We start from the raw sequence: 24,402 nt of genomic DNA on the forward strand, positions 1-24,402 counted from the left end.
ATGAAGTCCCCAGCTGATGGAGGCCACTCCCATCTCCTTCAGGACAGCCACCTCACTGACTCTGAGCTGTTTCTTACTTCAAATCCTTGGAAGAAAAACTGAGATGCAAAGGAGAAGGAAGTGGTTTTGCTAGGATGCACATGGTGATGCACAAAGACTTTGGGGTAAGGCTATTTCCCAAGTATGGACGTCAAAGGGCAGCACTGACCCTGCCTGCTCCAAGCACACACTCTCTCCCTCCTGCAGGACATGGAATGTGGGACTCACTGCTGCCCTGCTCAGAAACAAAATAAGGAAGTCTGATGAAAGGGCAAAGAAGAGCCATGCCAAAGGCTGAAAACTTCACAGTCCAGGAGGAGGCTTACAGAGCTGACCTGCTGGATCTGTAGGAAAAGCAGTAGCTGGATGTGTGATGGCACCTTCGACCACATCCTCAAGACAGGTTCTGTGGGGACAGAAAACTGCACCTGCACCCACGGGCAAAGGTGACACTAAGTCCCAGCTGCTCAGAGGAGGACATTTCCAAGCAGGCGCACAGGGAGGAAAAGAAGTTGTTTGGGAATTCAGCGTCATTTTCAGTTTTGGCTTTTATTTTCATTCACTTCAACAACAAGGTGTTCCAAAACACATCGAGGTCTTGGTGCAGGCAACACTGTCATTGCTACAAGCACTGGCAGATTCTCAGCTCAGTTAAGCCATAACACTTGGATGCATCAAAACAAAATCACAGCTCTACAGGGTCGGGCAAAAGCTACAGCAGTTCAGACTCTCTTGAAGATCCCAGTTATTCTCCATAGTGGTATACAGTAGAAAGAAGGTTTTCACAGCATATATTTTAATCATTAGTGATGCAGTAGAGAAGCTCCATCTCGCTTCTGATTTGAAAAGCAGATATGAAGTTCTTGTACCAACTCTGGGCACAGCATTAACTGCATTAACCTTTATAAGTCAGAAGCTCCCTAGATCCTAAAAATGACAGTGTCTTTTGCATCAATGTATGTACACAATACTGAAGCAGCTCAGGACTACACAATGGAGATGCAAAACCTCGGAGGTGAGAAGGGCACAGCCTAATTCACCTCCAGGGATTTGTAAAGTATCTGCACTAACACTTTCCCCCACACTAACATTGCCCTGCTGAATTAATCATTGCATCAAGTCAAGAGCAGAATGACTTGCTTCTTTTGTACAATATAGAAAAAAATAAAGAGATATAGTAAGTTCTCACACTGAGCATGTTAAATACTTTGAAATCTAGGACACTGCTCTTTGAAGTGTTACAAAATAAAATGAATCCACAGGCTTTCAGTACGTGTGCGCTCCCCCCTCAACTGCAAAGTAGCACAGTAATCTCAGTATGAAAAATACAAATATATTCATCCACTGATTCGTCATTTGTTACACGATTTGTAACTGTAAGCCTTCTGCATAAAAATAATAATTAAAAAACAGAAAAACAAACAACAACATTTTATTTGTGTACTGTCAGACCTCGTACCCAAGAGGAAATAAAAATTGTCATGTTATGCGGTAGGAAAACAAAAAATTACACATACAAAAAAATATTTATATACAGACTTGACAGTGTAACCATCTGGCATTACCATTTACAGCTAACCAAAACAGGCTTGCACAGCTACCAAAAGGCAGTCTTTGAATGCAACACGGTTCTGGCATCAGGCACAGATCAGACATCTGGCACAACAGACAGATGGAGGATGCTGACCATATTGGACTTAAATGAAATATGTGACACAGAGCAGGGTCCACAAACAGCCACTGCATTGAGACAGGAATATTCAACTGTAGCAAGTAGGATAACAACTAATTTAAGCTGCTTTTTTCATCTTTCCCCAGAAAAAAAACCCAACAAAAAAAGTCGGGCTTACTGTTAAAAAGAGCAAGCCAACTTGAAAGCAGCTGTGCTGAGCCTTGCTGCTCAGCTTAAGTTGTATACCTTAGAGTCTTGGTACCTTGGCTAATAAAAACATGAAAACACACATTGTTCAGTTATTTGTCCACAGGACTACTGGCAGTCAGAGGAAATGCCTCAGAGCACAACTGTGGTAGAACTAGTAAAGAAAAAAACCAGAGAAAAATCAATTTCTCATGTAAACGCGGCTTATTGAAGTAAAAAGACCCATCATACCAGGAAATGATCCTTGTTTCAAGGCAGTTTGTGGTTATTTTTTTAGTATCCACTTCTAGTTGCTTGTCACTTAACCTACAGCAACAAACACATCAGGTTCCAACCCATTACAGATATATCTAAAGACAAGTCTGGTTTCCTCCCAAGTAAAGTAATCTAGCATGGTCTAAACAAAAGGTTGTCTGAGTTTAGGATAGCTGAAGCCCTACAAACTGATGTGCAGCTCTCACTCCCCCATTTAACTGGAGGACAAATCCTTATGCTAAACTAGCCAGGCTGCATGTGTGGCAAAGCCTAATTCTATAGCTTAAATGTCAGTAGTATTACAGCACGGTTAAAGGTTGGCTGGGGGCAGGATTGAAGAGTGACCAGTAGCGTTATTTACACTTCCAAGCCTGAAAGGAGCAAACCAGGACACACACATGAACGTATATCCAAAACAAGAAGACAGCAGGCTTGGTTTTTCCAGAGAAGGCGAGGGAAAAGGAAAAAGTAGGATGCAGGTGCTGTGAGCGCTGGCCTGCCCAGCAAAGTGCATGTGCTGTCTCCGCTGGAGAATATTACACATGAACAGAGCACTCAGCTCCACGGGAAGAGGCTGTTTAAGTGCAACGTTCAGCAGACTGATTCCCATTTACTTTTCAGATAAACTGTCAGTTCAGGGTTGGGTTGCTTTGGGTTTTTTGCATTTGGTTTTGTTGTTGGGGTGCGTTTGGTTGTTTGGGGTTTTTTTTTTTTTTTGGCTTTTTAGAATTTTATTTTAACCTTCCTGCTTTTCAAAGTGGGATCACCGGGCGAGAGAAACATGTTTGCAGGTCAGGGCAGCCACAAGGTGTGTGAAGATTCAAAAGTCAAGAAAAGAAGCCCTCTCCCCAAAGGAAAACTCAAAACAAGTTGGCCTTCTTAAGAAGGCCAACGGTTGTCAAGGAAATACCACCCACCTTCCCCCTTTGCTCAGCTCTTCCCCTTGCAAGAGCTGTGGTGGAGGCTGCAGTCCAGGAGCACGGCCTGGACGGCACCCAGGGCATGACCTAGCGGGAGCGCGCGAGAAGCTTCCCTCCGCCCTCCGTCCGGGGGTGCAGCACCAAGCAGAAGGGAGACAAACCAAGGGCTGAGCAGTTCGTGGCCGGGGCGGGGTGGAGGGGGGCCCGCGGGTCTCACTCCCCCTCCTCCTTGATGCGCTGCTGTTTGTTGCGCCGGGCGTCCATGTCGAAGTTGAAGTCGTTCCACTCGTCGCGGGGCGGGAAGGAGATGGTCTGGCGCAGCGTGAAGCGCACAGCGTCGATGACGCGCTCCCCGCGCGCCTCGCTGGAGCCCACGCTCACCGTGGAGGCGCCGCTGGGGGTGCGCAGCAGGTGGGGAGGGGAGGAGAAGTCATGGAGCTGCCGGTGGTCCAGGATGCCCTTCCAGATGGCGTGGCGGAACTGCTCCGGGATCTTGAGGCTCACCAGATCCTGCAAGGCAAGGCGCGGGGCTCAGCAAGGGAATCCCGGGGCAGGCTGGGCTCCAGGAGTGAACACAGCCTCGGGGCCACCAAGAACCACCAAAGCTGCTGAAGCCCAGGTGGCCACGATGCACAGAAGACAAACCACTGCTCCTGGCAGTGCTGGTTCACTCTGGAACAGGCACGTGCTGCCACAAGGCAGCAATGGCCTGTTTTGAAGGCACAAAGTCTATTCTTAAGTTGCACAAAACGCTGTTCGTGCATAAGATGTGGTGACCTAAAGCTGGAAGCTTAACTGGACTGCAAGGCCTCCAAGGCAACCTCAAAGAGATCTGCTGGCTGTCGCTGGTGGGGGATGCTGGGCTGCTGAAGGCTTTGACAATTTCCATGTTTATTTCAAAGCAAAAGGGTTTTAGAATCCAAGCCTGAGCTCCAGTATTCAGAGCTCTGGCTGTGACTCTGTAGGAACTGCCTTAATTCCTTTAACATAACCAAATTTAATAACAGACACATAGCCTTAGAAAACTTGTACTTTGAGGCCCCATCATTTCTGTGCAAAACCTGAGGGTTGCATTACCTAAACTCTGGGATACACAGTATCAGCTTCTGAAAAAATTAGCAACCAACTTCAATTAATTTGGGTCAGCTTGTCTAATTAGAGCAGCAGCAGAAGGAAGGCAGCCCATGCTAGGGAACAAAAGCACCATAGCCTCCCAAAGTCTTGGGGGAAAAAAAAATGGGACAGCCAGCTCAGAAGAGAGCAATGGCCCCGGAGAGGAAGCAGCAACCCTGCAGCAAAAGCCATGCAAAAGTAAAAAAGGGAAAACAACAAACAGGGATGAGATGCCAGTGGCAAGGGAAGATGATTAAGGTAAGGCCAGAAAACAGAAGCAGGGAGGGAAAAATGCAGACCATTTCTGGAGAGTCTACTTGTCTGCAGGCGAGTGAGGTGTAAACTGAAACCAGCCTTGCAGAATTAACAGGCACGTGGGCTGGGGCCACTTCGGGGGCTCAGACAGAGCTGGGGAAGGGGAGACACTCTTTCTCTGTGCCAGGCAAGGCAGTTACAGTGCTGGCCCTAAGTCCAGCCTCTCTTCACCTCACAACATCTCTATGTGCAACAGCCTTAAACAAATCAGGTAAAAATGGAATTGTACTGAGTCTGGATTTCTGACCTGTTCCTAAAGCAGGGCCAAGAGTGCAAACAAAGGAAATGGTGAGGAGTTACTTACATCCATGGAGTAATGCTCAATCTGATAGATGGTGGTCAGCCCCTGGGTCGTGAAATAATCCACACAGGATGAGCAGCCCAACCTCGCTAAGAAGCTGCAGAGGAGGAAGGAAGGAAGGAGAGAGAAAATAGGATCACCCTTGCTGCAACAGCCCAAACCACAGAAAAACCAAACACTCAGCCAATCTGCAGCAACAGGAAACAAAGCTTTCACCCTTGGCTTGACCTCATCCAAGACATCCCAGGCCAGCGAGCCACATCGCTGCCACATCAAACAAACGAGGGAGTCCTCCAGCTCAGCACCAGCAGACAGCCCTCATGGCAGCATCTTGCCTCAGTCAAGAGCTGCTGCTGCACAGCCTGGGTCTTGAGGCAGGAGGGCTCACACAGACCCTCCTGCCAGGTCACATCACCCAGAAGGTGTCTGAGCCCATGGCAGCCTGGTGCATGCACAGAGGGCTCCAGCAAGGCATGGGGTCTAGGCTCAGACACATCATGCACTGCCAGTCAGCACATTCTTCCCTAAGTGGAAAGGATTCCTAATTTATGGGCAGCATCTTTCAACTGGCTTGACCTCACAAAGGGCAGAGGGGCTTCTGACCCCAGCCATGGCTTGTCAAGTGGCCAGAGGGGAAAAAGGAAAAACAAGAAATGTTTGCAAGACAGCCTGGCACTCTCAAACTCCACCAGTCCAACAGATGCTGCATCCCTCAGCTTTCTTGCAGTCCTAACATCCCTGTCTCTCTCAGCTGCTCAGAGGTGGGGATTTGAAGCTCAGAGGGTGCCAGCCTCGGGACTGCCAAGGGCCCCGTGGGATCCGGTGCTCCAGGATCATTCAGGCTGTGACCCAGGGGCTCTGCTCCCTTCGGGTGGGCTCACCTGACGATGCTGCAGTCTGAGGGGTATGGAGGAGGGGGGGTGCAGTGGGACGTTGAAGGCATGGAGAGGGGAGGAGGCAGCGCCTGCGTGGGGCTGAGGCCATTCATGTCACCCGTCATGGCCATGTGGGTGCCCATCATGGGAACTGGAGAGAGAAGAAGGAGGAGCACATTGTTACCCAGGCATGCCCAGACCCCGGCTTCATCCCCAGCACCCACAGCTGAAGCAGCCTGAAATCCCCTGTAAAACCCTGCACAGGGCGAGCTCATGAGAAGTTTCAGGCAGGGGCAAGGGCCAGACGACAGACAGTCCCTCTGGAGCTCTCCCTTCCCAGGAGAAAGTGCCACCCTCACGTCACCTTCCCTCCCAGACAGCCTGGACAGAAACCCTGGCTTGTCCTGCCACAGGAGAGGAGCAGGACAGAGCCAGCAGAGTAACCTAATACAGCAGCCAAACAGCTTTGTTTTCAGAGACAGCAAGAGCACCAGTAGGGGCTCAGCAACAGGTGTGGGCAAGAGTCCAGCTGTTTTGAAATAAATTAAAAAACAAACCACAAACCAAAAGAGCCCCAACAAAACTCAGCCCCCACCAGCCATGTCTGTCATCTTGGATTTACAGGGCTGCTGAGCACACAGCAGCAGCCAGGAGGAACAGAACTGCGAGATGTTTCCTTTGAAATTAAGAACTGTCTTAATTGGACTGAGGGAAAAAAATGTTGCCAACGTTTGCATCTCCTCTGCTGGGAAAGGAAGAAGAAACAAGTCTCGAAAGCCAGAGGACAGTGCAGCCAGCTAGATCTGCAGCAAGAAGCAGCTCTGTTCACCCTGTGAGGCTCTGAGCAGGATGCTGAAGCCTTGCCCCGTGGCACACCAGTGAGCAACATTTACTTGGCTCTGTAGGTTTACAGCAAATGACTCCAGGCTCTCCAGCTTAACACTAGCCACGTGGAGATGCCAAGTCTCCTTGTCCAGACTAGCAGGAAGCACGCAGGGCACAGGAGAAGAAGGAATGAGAGTGTCTTACGGTTGGTTCCCATGCTGTCGGGGATGGTGGTTGGGGTCAGGGCATTGCGCTGCTGCGGGTTGATGAGCTGGCTGACCGAGGGCAGCTTGTTCATGCTGTTCATTTTGCTGAGTGGGGGAGAGTTGGAGCCATAGGAGGACTGCGACTGCATGGAGGTCCTGCAAAGCAAGGAGAGGTTAGCACGGGGATCACAGCAGCTGGTTGTTGAGTGTGCACCCAAGGGGCTACGTGGCCAGTGAGATCACTGGCACCATAGCAGCATCACAGATAAAGATCACTGGAGAACGAGTCAGCAGGAAGTAAGAGGCTTCCCAGATGTTCTCAGCACTTAAAAGAAGTAAAGGACCAGAAAAAGGAAAGCTTAACTTTTGGTTGAAACATTTTGCTTAAGGAGAAGTGTCTATGCAAGTTTTTCAGTTGAAAAGAATATATGAAAAGCCAGCAAACATCTGTCAAGATTTGAAGAGTATTTTTAAGTTAAACTCTCCTTGTGGTCAAAAACATTTTCATAGGAACAAGAGCTGAGGACACCATCTCCAACCATCCTAAATGCCCCTGAAAACCCAACTGCAGAAACAGTTTTCAGGTTGGGTCATGCTTATCACCTTGTTTTTTCCCAAAATTCCTAGTTATTCATATAAGCAGGCCATTTTCAGGTGCATATGTAACAGCCAGAGGCTCCTTGCTCCAGACAGATCCCATGCACCATTCCAGGGACCACTACTGAGATGGGCAGAGCTGCCTGGGATGCCGACAGGCAGCTTTTGCTGGTGTTAAGGCAAACCTGGTATCCAAACTCTGCAGGCTGCTTGCAAAGAGGATCAGGTTCCTGCTACCACCTGACAACAGCACCAGCCTCCCTCAAGTCCATCCAGCATATGGGTGGAGTGGGCCAGAGAGGCGTGCCAGAGCTCCCTGCTGCCCAGCCCCGAGGGTCCCAGCTGCAATCCTGCCATGTAAGTGATCCAGGCTGCCAAGACTGGGCTGCCCCTGAACAGCAGCCCAGCTCCCAGATCGAGTTACGGCTGTGGCATTCCATCTGGAGTGGGGTCTTATGTGGGATATGCAGAAAATTATCATTAAAGCCCGTCCAACAGCACGACTGGCACAGCACTGCCATGCCACAGGGGAGCAGGTTTTTCTCTCTCTGACACCAGGGGTATTTGTAGGACTGGGCAAAGGTTTGGGAAATGTGCCTGCTTTCCCAGGCATAGGGATCCTCAAGCCGTGGTCACCCTGCAGAGCAGAGGTCGCCCAGCTCACCACAGAGCCTGGCACTCGTATCACACTGACCCCATACGGGGTGAATGTCCAAGGGCACATTCCCATCTTATTTCCCACTGGGAAACTTGTTCCCATCTGGGTATAACTGGTTACACCAATTCCTGGGAACTGGCTTTTCTTCTATGCAAATAGAATAATTATTACTCCAAATAAGCAAAGTGTAAAAGGAAAGAAAAGGCTTATTCCTAGACAATTTATTAAAACCTTCAGCACTCAAGGTCAAGTTCCATACAATTACATTGTCTCCAGCTTCCTGCACTTTCAAGACTTGCAGTGTTGGGTGGGGAAAACATCTATGCTAACAGGCTAGAGTATCTAAGGCCCTGAAGAAATGTTACCTAATTACACAATTACAGGAGGCACAGAAGGGTGTGAACTGTCCTTTGGCAGTGAAGATGCAGGACAAGACCCAGCAAACTTCACAGACTCAAGGAAGTGGAAAGCACAAGAAGCTTCACAAATTAATATTAACAATGGCAGCAACTCCCAAGGGGAAGTGAAACCAAGCCATGAAGTTCAGACCCAACTTTTCAGAGTGAAGGGAATGATTCAGATCTGAGATTTCAATTCCCCAATTATGAAAGTTGACGCCAGCCATGAAATTCAAGTTGACATGGCCCTTAGCCTAAAAGGCTTCTGGATTTAAGACCAATGAGTATTTCTGCTTCACGGGTTCAGGCACTTATCTTAACTGAGCTTCAGCTGAAATTAATACACACCTGAAGAGTCTCTTACGGCAAAATCTGCAAGTGAGGAGGTCAATGAACACAGCAAAATTCCAAATCAAATCAACAAAGGCTTCCCAAAAGACATTGAGTTGCATTGTTTGAGGTCAGCAGTTGGCCTGTCTTGGCCCTTTCCACCACCAAAAGTGATCTCAGCAGAGCTGATCAGGAGACTACAAAATACTTTGGGGGTAAAAGAAAAACAAAATACAATCAAACACAAGGCAGCCCAAAACTTTAGAAAACACTTCAGAAAACAAATGCATACAGCTTAGGGACTCCACTCTTACCTCATTCATACTCATAAGAGTCAAGATTAACACAATCAAGTTCAAGGGAATAAAACAGAAAAACAAAGGCATTTTTCTTTGTACCCACACTAGTTTCAACTAAGCTATTCCATCACATGAGCAGGTGTTTAAAAGCCCTGCAGAAAGCCATCTAGCCAAAGAGAAGTCACAATATAAACCAAGATGCAAAATTTTATTGAAAATTAATGTCACACATCAATATAGCAAGAGCCTTAGAAACACAAGAAGATGTTTTTGGTATTAAGCACAAGGACTACATGGTGTTTGAAGAGCCATTTAAAACATATTGCTTTTTTTCCTCGATTTTTAAAAACAGATACAAGAATGTCATGCACAGTGATTTTCATTCAAATGGTACTTACTAAGTCTCAAGAAAGATTAGAAGTCAGAGCATTAACATTTCTTTGATATCAATGCCAATGAAATGCATTTTAATATCAAGGTATAAGGACTTCAATTAAGAGACTATTATACTTCTTGGAACAGTCTGATACAAAAGGCACTGAGTCACATTCTGCAACTGAGTTTTCTCTCTCAAGAGGCTATGTAATTATTTAGCAAATAACATTTGTAGTTATGCAAGCTCATATGAGGGCAATCAGTCTCTCATGCTTCAAGGCATATACTGATCATCTCAAGAGGTCAGGAAGGAACTTCCTTGTCCCATTTATGAAAAAAGTTCAACTCACAGGCTACCTCATGTAACTCTACATTTTCCCAGCTCACTGGATACCAGCCCTTCACCAGAGGCAGCAAGCTGCTGGGATAGACCAAGTACCTGACTGAGCAGACCAGAGTCCTCCTTCACTAGAGGAGCACACAGCCAGGCAAGCAGCCTTAAATGACATCAAAGGTTCATTAAATGTGATTGGGCAGTTCAGGCTCAGAGTTTAAGATTTCACCCAAGCCCCTGTGCCTGCAGTTTGCTGTCCCTGCATACCCAGAGCCAGTCAGTGCAGAGACACACAAGTGGAGCCAGAGCTGTCCAGGGCAGTGTCTGCCCTCCCTGTCAGAAGCCCCACCAAGGATCACATCCCAGGTTCACACCACCCATTGTGCTCATGGACAGTGGTTTTTAAAGCAAGGTTTCCCACAGGGCTGCAGAACACTGGGGTGTCACTGGTGTAGTGTAACAAGGGCACACAAGTGACACAGATGATGCCTGGTTTCACTCATCTGCTCTGAAGGCCCATGAAGCAGCAGGACACCAAAAAGCAGAGGGGTGCCCTTGCTCCCCACATCCTGAACTGCTGCTGTTCTAAAGCAAACAACAGATCATCTCTTCAATCTTTCCAGTGGTTTGAAGGCTTGGTACCTCACTGGGAGCACAGAAAGGAGGAGTTCCAGTAGTTACTGGGCAGACAGGAACTACAGCACAGGGACAAGGGTGGCAGTAATGACTCCCCTTAGATTTCAGCTATGGGAATTTCTCAAGGCAGGCTCTGGATGCAATCTGCTCTCCAGGGAATGGAGCTGTAATACAGGGAGTGGATATATATCAAGCAGTTGACACAGACTGATATAACCTGACTACCTGATAAGGCCCAGTTAGTCCACTTGGTTATTCCTTGAAAGGAAAAGGCTTACGTTCCTGAAGACACAGAGATGGCAAAGAAGCAATTAAAAGACAGCTGGGAAAAAGCTTTCATTTTATCTGCAGAGGACAGACTATAAAGCAACTCAATTGCTTTCAGCTCCAGGTATTTGATAAAAGAAAAACAGAATAGCACCTTCTAATATAACCACCTGGTAGTCAGAAAGCAAATCAAATCACCACTAAGATCAGCATCACATTCATCATCCTTTTATAGCCAAATGGGACAAATCAGAAAGGCTTTCCATAAAACAGCAGGATCTAAATAATTTACATTCTTGTTCAGTGGAAGTCTGAGATGTTGTATTGCCCATTACAGTACAAGGCATTTCCTAGAGGCCACACCAAAGGATGAACTGGAATCTTCCAGTGCAGGCTGTGGATGCCTTCTATCTTCTGGTGGGCTGCCTCCTCAAACTTGCTGGTGGACAGGCCCAGGAGCAGTGCTCTAGATACAGATCAGTATTTCCCTGTCACAGTACCTCCATATTGCCATCCAGAAGGAGACAATGCAAAAATCCAGGAATAAACCTTCACTGCAAGAGCAGAAAACAGTGCCAAACATAACACTATGTCTAGGCTGCATTTACAGTTCAGGTTCCCACCTCTCACAGGGAAAGGAATCACACTGCCTTTCTTTTCCCAAATAAAAAGGCACAGAACAATAGTGACCTGCTTTGTGATTTCAAAGAACTTCCTGGAATTTCCAAGCAAGGTAACAAGGCACTTGATTTTAATTAGCTTTACACAAGGAACAACAGTAGAGCTGCAACTGCATGAAAAAGACACTGCTAGTGTTTAATTAGCTGTTATTTATATACTTAACCCCAGTTTTGGGGGCTCTTTCCCATCAGCCCTCCTCCACACTGGTAGAGTAAGTCTTGCTAAGACATTGGAGATAGCCAGAGATGGGATATGGCTCCCAAAGGAGATGTCAGTATGAGTCATCACCTGCTCAGATCCCCGCTCTGCTGCCTGGAAGCAGATGATGTGATGGCCAGAGATAAGCATCTTCCCCCACTGCATCAGGGTTTTTTTCCTCAGTGGGTGGCCAGGAGGCCTGCGCTGCCTTTGGGAGGCACCTTCTCTTCACATGGCCTAACCTCCAGTTTGTCAGAGCTGCGTGTGCATCTGCCCCAGATAAATCCAGCAGACTGCACTGCAGGGCACACAGGTCCCCATGAGGATTTATACAGCCTCCTGAGCTTCTCAGGAGCTGCTGATCAATGGCATTTGCAACCAATCTCTGCTCCCCAGCCACTGTTGCTGGCATACCTTCAGAACATTCCTCACATTTCTGTCATGCTGCTGTGAACGCTGGAGGGTTCCTCAGAAGCAATGCCCCAGAATGTGGGTTGAAGAACAATTCTCTCCCAGCATCAGGGGCTGCTCTTCATGTAAAGATATTTGAGCACCTCTCGATGGGCAAAATGTCCACCCTCAAATCCCTCCTCCCTCATGGAAGTACCCACATCCAGTGCCATGCTCAGCGTGGCCAGCTTAACCCCATGGCATCTCATTTGCCTGTTGATTGTTCCTCTTTTGTGACAGTCTGAGATTGACACAAACCCCTCCTAGCCAAGACGGGTATGAATAGCTTTGAGAGACAGTTTGATAAAAGCAGTGTGAGAATTTACAAGTCCTTGCTGAGAAAGAGTCTTCTGTGCAGGAATTGCTAAACCCAGATGCACTTCATGGACACGAAGACCCTCTGGCTGCAGGGTTAATGGGCAAGGTGGACACAGCCTGAGGCCACTGGGCTGAGTCAACTGCAGCACGTGATGCCACTGCTTTCCTTTGAACTATGAGGCTTGGAGAGAAAGGCAAAAATAGTAGGGTTGATGAAAATGCTAAGGCAACATCTAATAACTTCTGAACACCTGTAAGGAAAGGGGCAAGCTCCAACAGCTGGTGCACGAGGGATTTTTGGACACTCTACCCTTTACATCCTGAGCTGCCAAGGGACAGGGACACTGGGCACGTGGATATTGTTACAACTCTGCCACACATTCAACTCATGCAGTTCAGCCCACCATTTGGATTGAGCCCACAGAGTTGGGAGGAACTCTCCAAGTTCAGTAAAGCTGGATCAATGCCAGCAGTGCTGGTGCAAACTCAGTCATATGGCCTTCCTTACAATTTTGATGTACTCTACATCAGACCCTTTAAAGTTGGAAATAAGTGGAAACAACTCATAATGCCAAAGTCGAGGGCATTTCTACAGAAAAAAAAATTGATTTCTTAGCAGTGCCAGTTCATAAAATTATTACCTCTCCCTGTCCAGCAGTACAAATACATCAGCTACTTACACCATTAGTGCATGACCAGCACTGAAACAGGCCAAATTGACTATCACAGACCATTTAAACACACATCCTCTGCTTCCGTCCCCCCAGTCCATGCACACATTTTTTAACTTAAACAAGACAAAAGGCATTTTAAAATTGAGACCTGCTCAGAGAAACCCTGCCCAGTTACACAAATACAGAAGTAAGAAGAAAGAGTATCAACACGTTACAAAAACAGAGAAGAAAAAGTTACACCAAGACAGACGACATCGTGGTTCCCGACCTCGCAGTGCTATGGTCTAACAGCTAAGAGGTCTGTAGAAGTGTCTGTTGTTTTTGCAAAGTTTGAGTCCCTTCAGAAGTTTGCTCTCACTATTCCCTCTGCTGCTATCAGGCTGTGTGTTTGCCCCACTGTTCCTAGTCCTGCCAGCTGGGCAAAGTGACCGTGCCAGCTCGGTTTATGGATACACTGATGGGTTTGGGGGGCTGGAATGTTTTAGGATGGCATCTGTCTGTTTGGGAGGGTCTCTCCTTGAGTCCGTGAGTTCACTCCTGAAGCAGGCCGAAAGGAGACTGTAAAGAAGGAACCAGAGAAAAGAAAAAGATGAATGTACAGGACCCTTTGCCAGCCACCAAGAGAGGAACAGTCACTTTCCACCTTCATGATCACAGTATGAGCTTTCAAAGAGGGAAAAAGCAGATGTCTTAGCACCTACAGTGAGGATATGTAACAGATTTAGGAAGCTGGAAAGCCCCAGGCACAAGTGAGTGCTTGGCAAGGAAGGGAAAACAACCAGTTGATAGGGAAATCTGATCCTGTCCTGGTCTCATGGGTACAAATAAGGCCCTGATAATGTTTCCAGTGACAAACACAGGAGGAACAAAAAGCAAACCAAAGGGGAAAAGGAGTAGCAGCTTCCATTGAGTCCACTTCTAACTACAATCACTTCAAAACCAGAAGCTGCTGCTAGAGAGGGAGAATAGTGCCTATTGGCCATACTGATTACAGTATGAAAATTTGAAAAGCTGAGGGGTCCCTGGGGCCACCAGCTGATGCACAGGGAACCGTATCCTCAGAGCACACACAGCACTTCTACCTGGGTCCTTTCACCTGGGCCATTCTGTAGTGAGAACACTATCCAGGTGCCTGGAGTTCACATGCAAGCACAGCACTACAAACCCAAACCAGATCATGCAAAAATCCACTGTTAGCTCTCACACCAAAAGCAAGATTAATGAGGTAAAGGTACAAAGAATGCCTGCCCCACCAGCCCCCTTCCCACAACAGCAAGCACTGAGATCTTGCAGCTCAGAGCTCAGCGGGGGCACTCCAGGCATTGGATAGCTCAGTTCTGTCACAGCTCACTAATGAGGGCGATCCCTTCTCATTTGGATAATGAGTTGTGCTGCTCACTAGATTGAAAGACAGCCAGTGGGCTCGTAGCTGCAGCCCTGCTGACAGGAAAGGAGTATTTGCTGGGGTGCAAGATCTCACTAGGATGTAAGAGCCCTCTTCTTGGTAGCCATTGGAAGACTTTGTGAAAACCCTTCGATCACAGGAGCTGGGCTTAGTGTTCCTTATGAACTTTATGGGTCCCTTCCAACTTGAAATATTCTGTGATTCTCTGCTGCAGGAAACTGAAATACAGAGAGTTCTGAAAACAGAGCTCAGCAGGGTGAAACGCACCACATGAAATTGTTTTTTAGTGAATTCTTTAAAGATTGTGCAGGTAGCTCCCTGGGAGTATTGAGGAAACATTCCCTCACCAAAGCATGAGCCCCCTCTGGTATCTCTTGCAGCAGTAATCATCTGGTAAATCTATGTTTTACACAAATGGTAGCAGACTATGAACTCTTCTAAATAAATGTGGGTGCTGCTGTTCAAGTATGGGCCCCAGGAGACATGAAGAATAGAAACCAAATGGAAAAAAACTCAACTTCCCACCTATGATCATGAAGGTATTTGGCATAACAGGAAATAGGAGAAAATCATGCACAAAGGAGCAAGCAGAGAGAGGAGATGAGACAGAGAAACATTGTGGTCTGGCACAATGTGGAGCATTGCAGTAATTTGGTCATCCAGTGGGACACAGAAGAATTCTAATTGTCACCAGATTTGTCCTTTCTATTCCAGAACAGTCAGACAGCTGCATCTGCTGGCCTGTCAAATGCAACACTGCTCTGTATATGCACAAGAGCCATTACACAGTTGCTTTCCAAGATGACATTTATATCTTTAAAACTAACTTTCACCACGATCATCTCAACCTTGTTTTTGTTACTATTCAAAAAAGATGAAGCTTTCCACATTGTAGGAGTGATAGGGAAACCCCTTTCCACACACCTAGATAGATTTTCTATGTTAACCAGTGCCCCAAAAAGTAAACTGAAGAATCCAGCAGGTTCTCCATCAAGGTGTGATTCTGGAGCACATGTGGATGCTGCTCCATTTTGAGAAGGAAGAGTGAAAAGCAACTTTCAAACATTCCATTCCCACAGAGCCCTGCTGGGACCTACAGCTTCCAACACATTCCACCTTGGTCACCGCGCACACACTTCCCCAGCTCCCACTTTTCACACCTGCCTTGAACTACAGATTAACTGGGACCAAAATTCTAAAGTACATCCCTGCATACAGAGTGAAAGGTCACAAAAGATTCAAAAAGGAGTCCCTGTGCTCCTGAGTTTGGCCAGCCTGACAAGGAAGCAGTGGCAAGACATCTCCAGCAACCTGCTCACATGCAAGGCTGCTCTTACCCAAACCATTCCCTACAAAGCAGTTGCTCTCCCCATTCTTACTTACATTGAGACCTGAAGCTTCTTCTTTGGGGTGCAATTGCATCTTAGCATGTTTTCAGCCTAAACATCCCTTTGCCCTGAACACATTCCTTCAGATATTAAGTCATACCATGGATTATTTAGGAAAAAGCACCAAAACCCGAAGTGCACCTAAGAAACTGTTGCCTGAGTATGCATTTCAGCACAGAAGACCCTCCTGGATGGCAGGCTGTCGGCAGAGACAACTGCAGCAGCTCTGGACAAACACCACAAGTTATTTTTCTGCATACTCCTGGCACCCTTAAAAGCTCTTAATCTTTCTCCCCTGCATCTGAGCACACTCAGCAACTGAGAAAAATGAGTATACACCTGGACAAGTGCCAGGAGACATGCCAAAAGAAGTTTCATTAAATTAAATGGCTGGATTCCTACATGCTGGTCTTGAAGGTAACACAAATACCAACCTCATTTGCTAGGAACCCATCCTACTGATATAGAAAGAATGAAAAAAGTAATTATGGCAAAGCCAACTGTCAGCACCAAGGGAAAGCTGTCATCTGCTGCTGTCCATTTCTGCTTACAAAACCACTTCTCAGCTGAAATGGCTGTGGTTCAGGTAAAGCTTTGAAGACAAGCAGCAGAGCACACCAAGGCCACAATGCCTAGGAGCCAGTAAATACAACCTATAGTATATATACAAACAGCACAGATGACTGATAAAAGTAAATAATAATAATGAGATTTTTAAATGCCCCAGAAGAGTCCAGAGCCCCTGGATGCTCCAGACGTTTTGGCAAAAGGTTTTTTTCACACCTCCACAAGACTCCAGCTGACACTAAAAACACACAGGTCGAAATGTGAACACACGCAGAGATCTGGCAGAAAGCTGCGGTATTGCAGCAGTCCTGAGACAAAGCCAAGGCGCTGAAATAAATCCCTACAGGCTCGAGGGGGACTTATGTGGTGCCTTGGCCCCGTGCTAACCCTGCAGAGGAATGAGCTATACCCACAGCCTCCTGCCACGAGAGCTGACAGAGGAACGCGCAAGATCCCAAGCACTACCGCCGACACCCGGGGCTGCTTTCTGTCACCCAGGGCTGCTTTCTGTCACCCGAGACAGCAGGTGAAGCAATGCCCATGAATGACACTGCTCATGGCCCTCTGGGAAGCCATCCTCTGCCCAGGCCTCTGACTGCAAAGCTTTGTGAACCCAGACACTTATTCAGGCTTCCTTCTCCCCATGCTCCTCACACTTACAGCACCCAGAGCAGTGCCAGTGCAGCCCTGTCAGCCAAGTTCAGAAAATTTCTCATGAGCCACACAGAGTCATCTGGCAGAGTGCAGTTTGTGACAATACTTTTGAAGTGTGTATAGAATCCTTCTTTGAAATGCACACTAACTGCAAAGGACATTTTTTTGTATTTCGACTTTGCTCTCGACTTTCAGCTGCCTGTTTTATAGCTGAAAAACCTGAAGCATTGCTGCACCACTGAGACTCCAGCCCTCCAACACATGAGAGATGCACTGCAGTGGGGTCCAAGCACTCAGCTGAGCTCGTGCTCACAGTCCCAGCTCTACATACTCTTAGCAAGATGGTCAGATGGGTACTCTGGAGAAGGCACTGGAGATGGTTCCATGTTTGCTGCCATTCCCATGGAACGATGGGGGAGGAGTGCACCCAGCCTGTGCTCCCCAGCTGGGATAGGCAGGTTTCTGACATTTCTGAGGCTGTCAATGGCTCTGCCTCACTGTGCTGTGGGCTCTGGCTGGAAGTCAGAAATGAGGCACTGAGCCCATCCTCACTCACCTTCTAAGGCCAAAAGTTGAAATATAGGGGATGAAATACTACAGAGGGACCTTGCAAGCAGTCAGGACATGCACCTGGGGCAGGAGGACTGCTTTGTCCCATTGCCTGGCCCTCAACTGAGCACTGTGTCCCTGTGAACAACTGTGCAGGAGCTTTCTGTGTCTCTCTCCTCTCTCCCCCTGCACTGGCACTGCAGGCACACTGGTACTCACTGCTTCTGGAGCAAGTGCTGGTGCTGCTGCTGCTGCTGCTGCTGCCGGTAGGTCTCAATCGTGTGCTGGGGAAGGTACTGCATCAGCTCCAGGGACTCCTTGATCTTCAGGAGCATCTCGTATGTCTCCCGTCCCCTCACCTGGATCACAGGAAAATAAGGGGGTTGTGGGGGGAAGAAAAGCTTTAAAGGACTGCATTTATAGACCTTATTGATTGTCACCTTAGAAAGTTTTAGGTAACATCAAGTAAACAACCAGAGCAGGATGCAAATACACTGTTTATACACTATGCTCACACAACAAAACTGCTAAGCCTCGTTCTAGAGGGGCAGCAAATAATGTTGAGGAGTGATAATCTCACACTGCAGGCTGATGAACATCTTGGGGTTGTCATATGGCTCAGTGTGAATCTATGCCAGCCAAAAGCAACATTCTGATCGAACCTATTTAGACAGAAAATGTGTTTACTTGCCTCAGATGTAAGCAGATCAGGTGCTGAATCTTACATGCCCTCAGAAAAGGCAGCACATGAATTTAGGAGCTGGGTTTGGCTCTCCCTTCTCCTCCATGTACAACATGATTTGTGATTTATCCAACTAAATGTGGCTCATGGGAAGGAGCTAAATGGCCAATTAGAGATATTTCTTGCCCTTTCCAAGTCTGCATTTAATACAGCCTATTTCACTTCTATCACTGCATTACAACTGCAATACACATAAATGCCACAAAAGCATCCACCTATCAGTAAGACAACACCCAGTTTTCTAGAGAAAGGTCATGAGCCACAGACCCAAAAATGACAGAGGAGGAAACCTAGTTAAATCTCAAAGACAGTGATTGCACTAGGATAGAGAGATCCCTTGGGATATTCTCATATGCCTTGCATAAGCCATTCTTAGCACCTAGTGGGATTTTTAATATTTTTTATTTGGAATATGTATTTAAAATTAGTAAGTCATGGGATCAAAGAACATAAAAACTATTCTTTCACACCCCAGCCCCATCCTCAGTTCCCTCTGAAGTCTAGGTGAGCCTCGAGTCACCACTGAAGATACCAAACACAGGGTAAATAAAAAGATAGAGAGAACTCACTGGCAAGTACAAGAGCTCATCATCTGGGGAACGTCTTTTTTTGATAGATGTCATCTGTATGCCATGAGTTCCTTGTCGAAAAGCTGGAAGAGAAACCCCAGAGGCATGGCATTAAAAAAAGGGGGGAGGGGGAAGGAGAGGGAGGGCAGGAGCATACAAAGCAGATAAAGGTAAAAAGACAGATACAAAAGAGAGATGAAGTGCACGACCAGCTCAGATCTGTAGTGCTCTAAAGGGATCTCTGCCTGAGCCACTCCAGAGCTGTCCTTGCAGCTCCTGGTTCCATAAGACAGACACCACTGCAGATGCTGGCTGGCCATGTCACTTGGGGAAACACATCAGCCCAGGAGTGCTGGATATATGACAAAACCCTGGCAAGCCACACTCAGAACAAGCACTGGCTCTTTACAGGAAAGTGCCAGAAAGTTTTGGTATTACAGGGCTCACAAGCTGTTGGTGAATCAGTGATCCGTGAAGGTGAGACCACTGGCAGGGAGCAGAACTCACTGAGAAAACAAAGCCCCAGTGCCATCTGCCTCCCTGTGCCCCGCTGTTCAGGGGCAACCAAAGGTGGATTTCCACATCCTGCATGTCCAGTGAGGACTTGGCTCTCTTCAGAGCACAGAGAGGCTGCTTGCCAGGACATCTCTGATGCACAGCAGAGTTTGTGTGCAGCCTCAGTCCAGATCCCTGTGGCTGCAAGACACCTGCCACAGCACAGAGCACTGGCTAGATGAAGCAAAGAGTAACAGCATGACCCCAGACAGGCAGTAAAGGTTCAAAAGGTTAGAGTTTCACACATACAGTTGAAAGGTGGCAAATAAACACCCCCTCCACCCACCACTAGCAGGGCTAATCTAACACCGGCAACGCTGCAAGGGAGCCCACAAACCCAGACTGCTTTGTGAACACCAGCTCAATTTTCAAGCTGATTCACCCTGGGAGAACAGACCTCTAACGCCCTCCTGCCTCCATGCACAGCACGCCTCTGTCCCTGCGGCACAAGCACCCAGGACAGCCCCACCTGCCCAGCTGTGGCAGCTACTTACGGCGCTTCGTACCGTCACCGTTCTTTGTGCTGTCGGACACCTGCTGCTTGCGGATGCTGTCCTCGTCCGCCTTGCGGTCCCTGCCCGGGCAGGCACAGATGCGTGCCTCGAAACACCGGCGCCCCAGGACCTGCCCACTGCCAAGAGAACCAGGAGAAATGTCAGCTGGTACCCTGGATACAGCTGATACAGCCCAGCAGCTCCCCCTTAACTTCGCACCACACCGTGCACCTTCCGCTTCCCAGCCTGGATCTCCTGTGTGCTGGGCCAGCTCCCACCTGCAGAGATCTAAAAAATATCCTACAGCCCCTCGAACCAAGCTGTTCCTAAAGGATATGGAACGCTGCCCTAAGTGGAAGAAGAGCCAGAAGGGTTACAGTCATGATGCACAACTTACTCTCTGGTTTCCAGGGTCACAATGATAAGGATTGGGCGGCGGTTCATCCCTCCAACGCAGCTGCTGTTGCACATGAAGTTGTACAAGACTGTGGTGAACTCAGTACCGACCTGGGGGAGACAAAGGTGATGAGCAGAAGAGATGGTGGATGGAAAGCTCTGCTTTTTCCAAGCTCTCCTCTTGTATTTCCCAAGCTGGGCTGCAATTGGACCAGCATGAAATAGGCCCCCACTACAAAGGTTCCTTAAAAGAAATGAAGAATCCCTGCTCTCAAGGGATAAGGAGGGTGTTTAATGAATGCAGCTCATTTCTGACAGAAAGGAAAAAGAGATTCATTTTGATGAGGATAGGTAAAGCCCAAGATCCCAACTCCTCTGACCAGGGTAACAACCCCCACTCCCTTGCATGACAGGATGCCACCAGCTTAAGCTCACAACATACCTGGGGTGGCTCATAGGGGACCAGCACACTCTGCCTCCCTGTGATGGGGTCTTCTACATACTGGGCGTGGCTGTTCCCTTCCACTCTGATCAGGTGGCTGGGAGGTGCAATCTGCCCTGCAAGGACAAAGAGGCAAAAACAAGAGACTGTTCAGTGAAGTAAGGTCATGCACAGGGTGGCAAGATCTGCCATCAAGGGAGATGTATGTGGCCCCAGAGGTCCATCAGAGCACAGATGGTGCCTCCCAGCCCTTGAAGCATCCCTTCCCAAGATCCCTGCTGCCAGACACCAAAGGCAACACAAGATTTCTCAAGCTCACTCTGGACACCTGTGGCTAAACTTGAACAAGGGCTTCCCAAGATCCTAGACTAAGTGGCTGAAACGTGAACTGAATGGCAACTCATAGCAGTTCTTCCAGCAGGTAACTCCTGCTGGATTTTCACACCAGCTGAAAGCCTTTATTTTCCTCCTCTAATGCATATATAAAGCCAATTCCATCAGGTCTCAATTTTACTCCTTTTCCCACTTGCTGGCCCTTTTCTGCTCTCTTTCAGCAGTCTTGATCCTTAAAAAAAAGATTCAAGGAGCAAGAGAAATACACATTTAATTAGTGGTCAGCTTGAAAAATCATGCTTGCTTACAGCAGCAGCAGGGAACATGATCTTCTTGGTTCCTAGGCCACATTCCAATAATTAAAAGCTTCCTTCCTATAAATTTTCTGCAGTGTTTCTGCAACATACAACTAAATTCCGAGGAGAGGAGTCAGCTACGGGTTCATCTCAATCTGTGTATTAGCTGTTCATTCCTTACTCAAAATACAGCCTAAATAATTATTTCAGAATAAGAATTTATAGGGTTTTTTTTCCTTTCTTCAAACTCTGTTACTGAATGGTGTCAAACGTCAGTAACTCCAGTCCTATCCGAAAAACCCTTTTTAATATAAAAAACTGGTTTGGATAACTCAAAGTGGAGTCTCACTCCACTCTGACTTTACACTCCCAAGTCCTTGTTTATTTCTGGGGCTTGTCTGCACTGTAACCAGCAATGGGATCCAGGCTCCTAAGACATCCTGCTAACTGACACCAACCAGGTTTTTTTTTACAGTAGGAGATAAATAATGTACGTAGAATAAAACAGATGCTCATCTGAACTTATGTGAACTTCAGTGGCCAAGGCAAAATGGAACCCAGCCCGTGAGCTTGCAGAAAACCAAAGGACATTTTAAAAACAGCTGCTATTTCACTGACATGAGAAGCAAGTAAAAGATTAAAACATTAAGACCGAACTGAGAGTGTTACATGTAGGAGAACATTGCCCACAGTTGATGCTGGCACTTAGCATTACCCTGCCAGAGATAAACAGCCCCTCCGTCTTTGAGGCGTGGATTAAGGACTGGAGATGATATTGCATCCTGTTACTAGATCCCTGTCCCAGCGACATGGCAGCTCATTCCTGAGCACAAGAACAGCTGCTTCTCATTGCAGGAGGAAAAGCAGAGCAGGGAAAGGCTGCCAGAGGAGCTGTGCCTGCCATGGGGACAGACATCCATCCAACCTGGGCAGGCATGAGGTTTGTTTCAGTGCTTTCCTCCCAGGGGTGAGCTTGCACAGGGACAGCTGAAGCATTGCATGATCCTTCCTGCCAAGCACGGGAGGTCTGCTTCCAGAAGGTTTGCTCTGAAGCTGCTGTCACATCCCTCAGTGGCCACTCCTCAGCCAAGCAGCTCTGGACAGGGACTGCCAGCACAGCGCTGCCCTCCTTACCCTCGTTGAACTCCCGGCTCAGCTCGTGGTTCGGGCAGCGTTTGACCACTTCGGTGACGTGTTCAGCCTTCTTGTAGACTGGCATGGCCCTGATGACAGCGCCCTGAGGTGGTGGGGTCATCACTTTGATCTGGATGGGACACGTCTTGGCGATCTGGCAGTACAGCTTTTTCAGCTCGGTGGAATACTGAACGGGGAACAGAAGAGAGTCAGAGTTCAGCCAGGGATAAAGGCACACAAGGAACATGGAGATGGCCTTGCACACGTAGCTGAAAGCACCAGCCACTGCACGGGCACTGCATTGTTTGAACAACAGCCACACTTCCAGAAAAGTGACAAAACCCCCAGACCTTTACCTGATGTAAAATAGCAGAGCATAAATCTACATCCTAGCTTTCCCAAAGGCAAAAATCTTCAGATAAAGAGCACTTCATTTACTGGAACAAATAAAGCCTTTATTTCTCTTGGGTGCACACTCCCTCTTGCAAGGGACACCCATTACCCACCTAACAAAACAGATGGTATTCTTTTCACAGCATCCTGTAATCCTGGAAGCACTCAAAACCACAGACATAAAAGTGTTTCATCCTGTCTTCTAAGAAGCCCTCCTACTCTTGCAGAGGGATTAAATAAAAACATGAACCTTGGAACTGAACAGTACTTGAAAACAAGACCCTGATCAATTTGGGAGTTACACCAGATCTGTCATTTCAGTCATCTTCGCATTACATCCAAAAATGATGTAAAAAAAAAAAAAAAACCAAACAAAAAAAACCAAACCACCCAGGATTTTTTTTTTTCCAAAGGCAGCATTTTCACGGAGTGTGTTCACATCTGGAAACCTTTACTCGGGAAAACGGCTGAAGTTGGTGGTTTCTTTTCAAACTCCCTCACCGAAATAAAGGCTTAGCAGGGAGGATTGCAAGGGAAGTCCCAAGAGGTTCAGTATTGTACAACCTAAACCCATTTTCCTGGATATCTCACATGAAGGAGACTCTGCAGTCTCCCCTGCTGTACAAGGCTGTCCCAAAATACATCAGGTTTTTTCAGTACCCCACTCCAGAGGCACTCAGTTTTCTCCTGGTATTCAGACACTCAAGAGTACAGAGCTCTCCTCGTAACTCTAACCCACAGGAATTGCTGGCATTTCCCCATCTCTGTGTCCTCAGCTCTTGCAGACAAAGAAAAGTGAAAGCCCCAAGGTGGTTATTTCCTCAGGAGAAAAGGTCTCTAGCAGCCACAGGCCAATAGAGCCCTGTTGGCAGCTGTTCAAACACAGCAGCCACAGGTTCAGACTGGTCAAGGGCACCCACGGAGACGGGGAGAGCCTGCCCATGCACGGGTGGGTGGCAAATGATGCAGCAGCAGAAGGATTAGCCAGTGATAATCAGGGATTATTTGCATTTCAGAGTGTACACACTGCTAACATAGGAAAAACCAAACCTGCGAGAGACACTGGGCAGAAGAGAGGGATTAAACATAAGCCAAGGCAGTCCCTTCCCTCCTCACTCAACACCATCCTGCCATGTGGCAGGGAAGATGCTACAGGTATTTAAGATACGAAAAGAGATTTCTTTAAAATGCAAAGGCCAAATTGTGCAATGTATTTTATGTGCCTGCAGGCTAGAGATTAAACCCACAAAGGATTTACCCAGCCTGCGGAAACGGGGAACATGCCAAATAATTACAAAAAAAAAAAAGTTGCGAAACACATCTAGATGGTGATTTATATCGTATATCTTTTAAAGCTGAAATTCCTCATTGTTTTTTAAGAGAAAAGCAATTCCTTACTGAAGGTAAGAGTGAGCTCACCATGTTGTCTTTTTATCTCAACAGGTAGAAAAAGAATCACTTGTATTTAAAAAGGAAGAAAACCTGTAAAGCATTGTTTCCTTCAACACATCAGTTTGCACATAGCACTGTGAAGGTTTCAAG

The 24,402-nt window shown here is 47.3% G+C and overlaps 1 protein-coding gene across 2 annotated transcripts in view; it reads right to left on the reverse strand.

Annotated features, from left to right (window-relative positions):
- Positions 1-592: 592 nt before the first annotated feature.
- Positions 593-24,402, reverse strand: part of TP63 (tumor protein p63) — a 67,485-nt gene continuing 43,675 nt past the window's right edge. Inside the window, exons 3-12 of one of the 2 annotated variants that reach the window (XM_063408628.1) lie at positions 22,468-22,654; positions 20,705-20,820; positions 20,264-20,373; positions 19,879-20,003; positions 18,818-18,900; positions 17,726-17,865; positions 6,727-6,884; positions 5,704-5,848; positions 4,826-4,919; positions 593-3,603 (exon numbers count right to left, since the gene is read on the reverse strand). In XM_063408628.1, coding sequence (XP_063264698.1) covers positions 3,307-3,603; positions 4,826-4,919; positions 5,704-5,848; positions 6,727-6,884; positions 17,726-17,865; positions 18,818-18,900; positions 19,879-20,003; positions 20,264-20,373; positions 20,705-20,820; positions 22,468-22,654 — 1,455 coding nt within the window. In that variant the 3' untranslated portion in view covers positions 593-3,306. Of the gene's footprint in view, positions 3,604-4,825; positions 4,920-5,703; positions 5,849-6,726; positions 6,885-17,725; positions 17,866-18,817; positions 18,901-19,866; positions 20,004-20,263; positions 20,374-20,704; positions 20,821-22,467; positions 22,655-24,402 lie in introns of both variants that reach the window. The other variant, XM_063408626.1, reaches the window with a different exon arrangement.

This window comes from Prinia subflava, chromosome 11, assembly GCF_021018805.1.
Source record: "Prinia subflava isolate CZ2003 ecotype Zambia chromosome 11, Cam_Psub_1.2, whole genome shotgun sequence".
NCBI classification, from domain to species: Eukaryota; Metazoa; Chordata; class Aves; order Passeriformes; family Cisticolidae; genus Prinia; species Prinia subflava.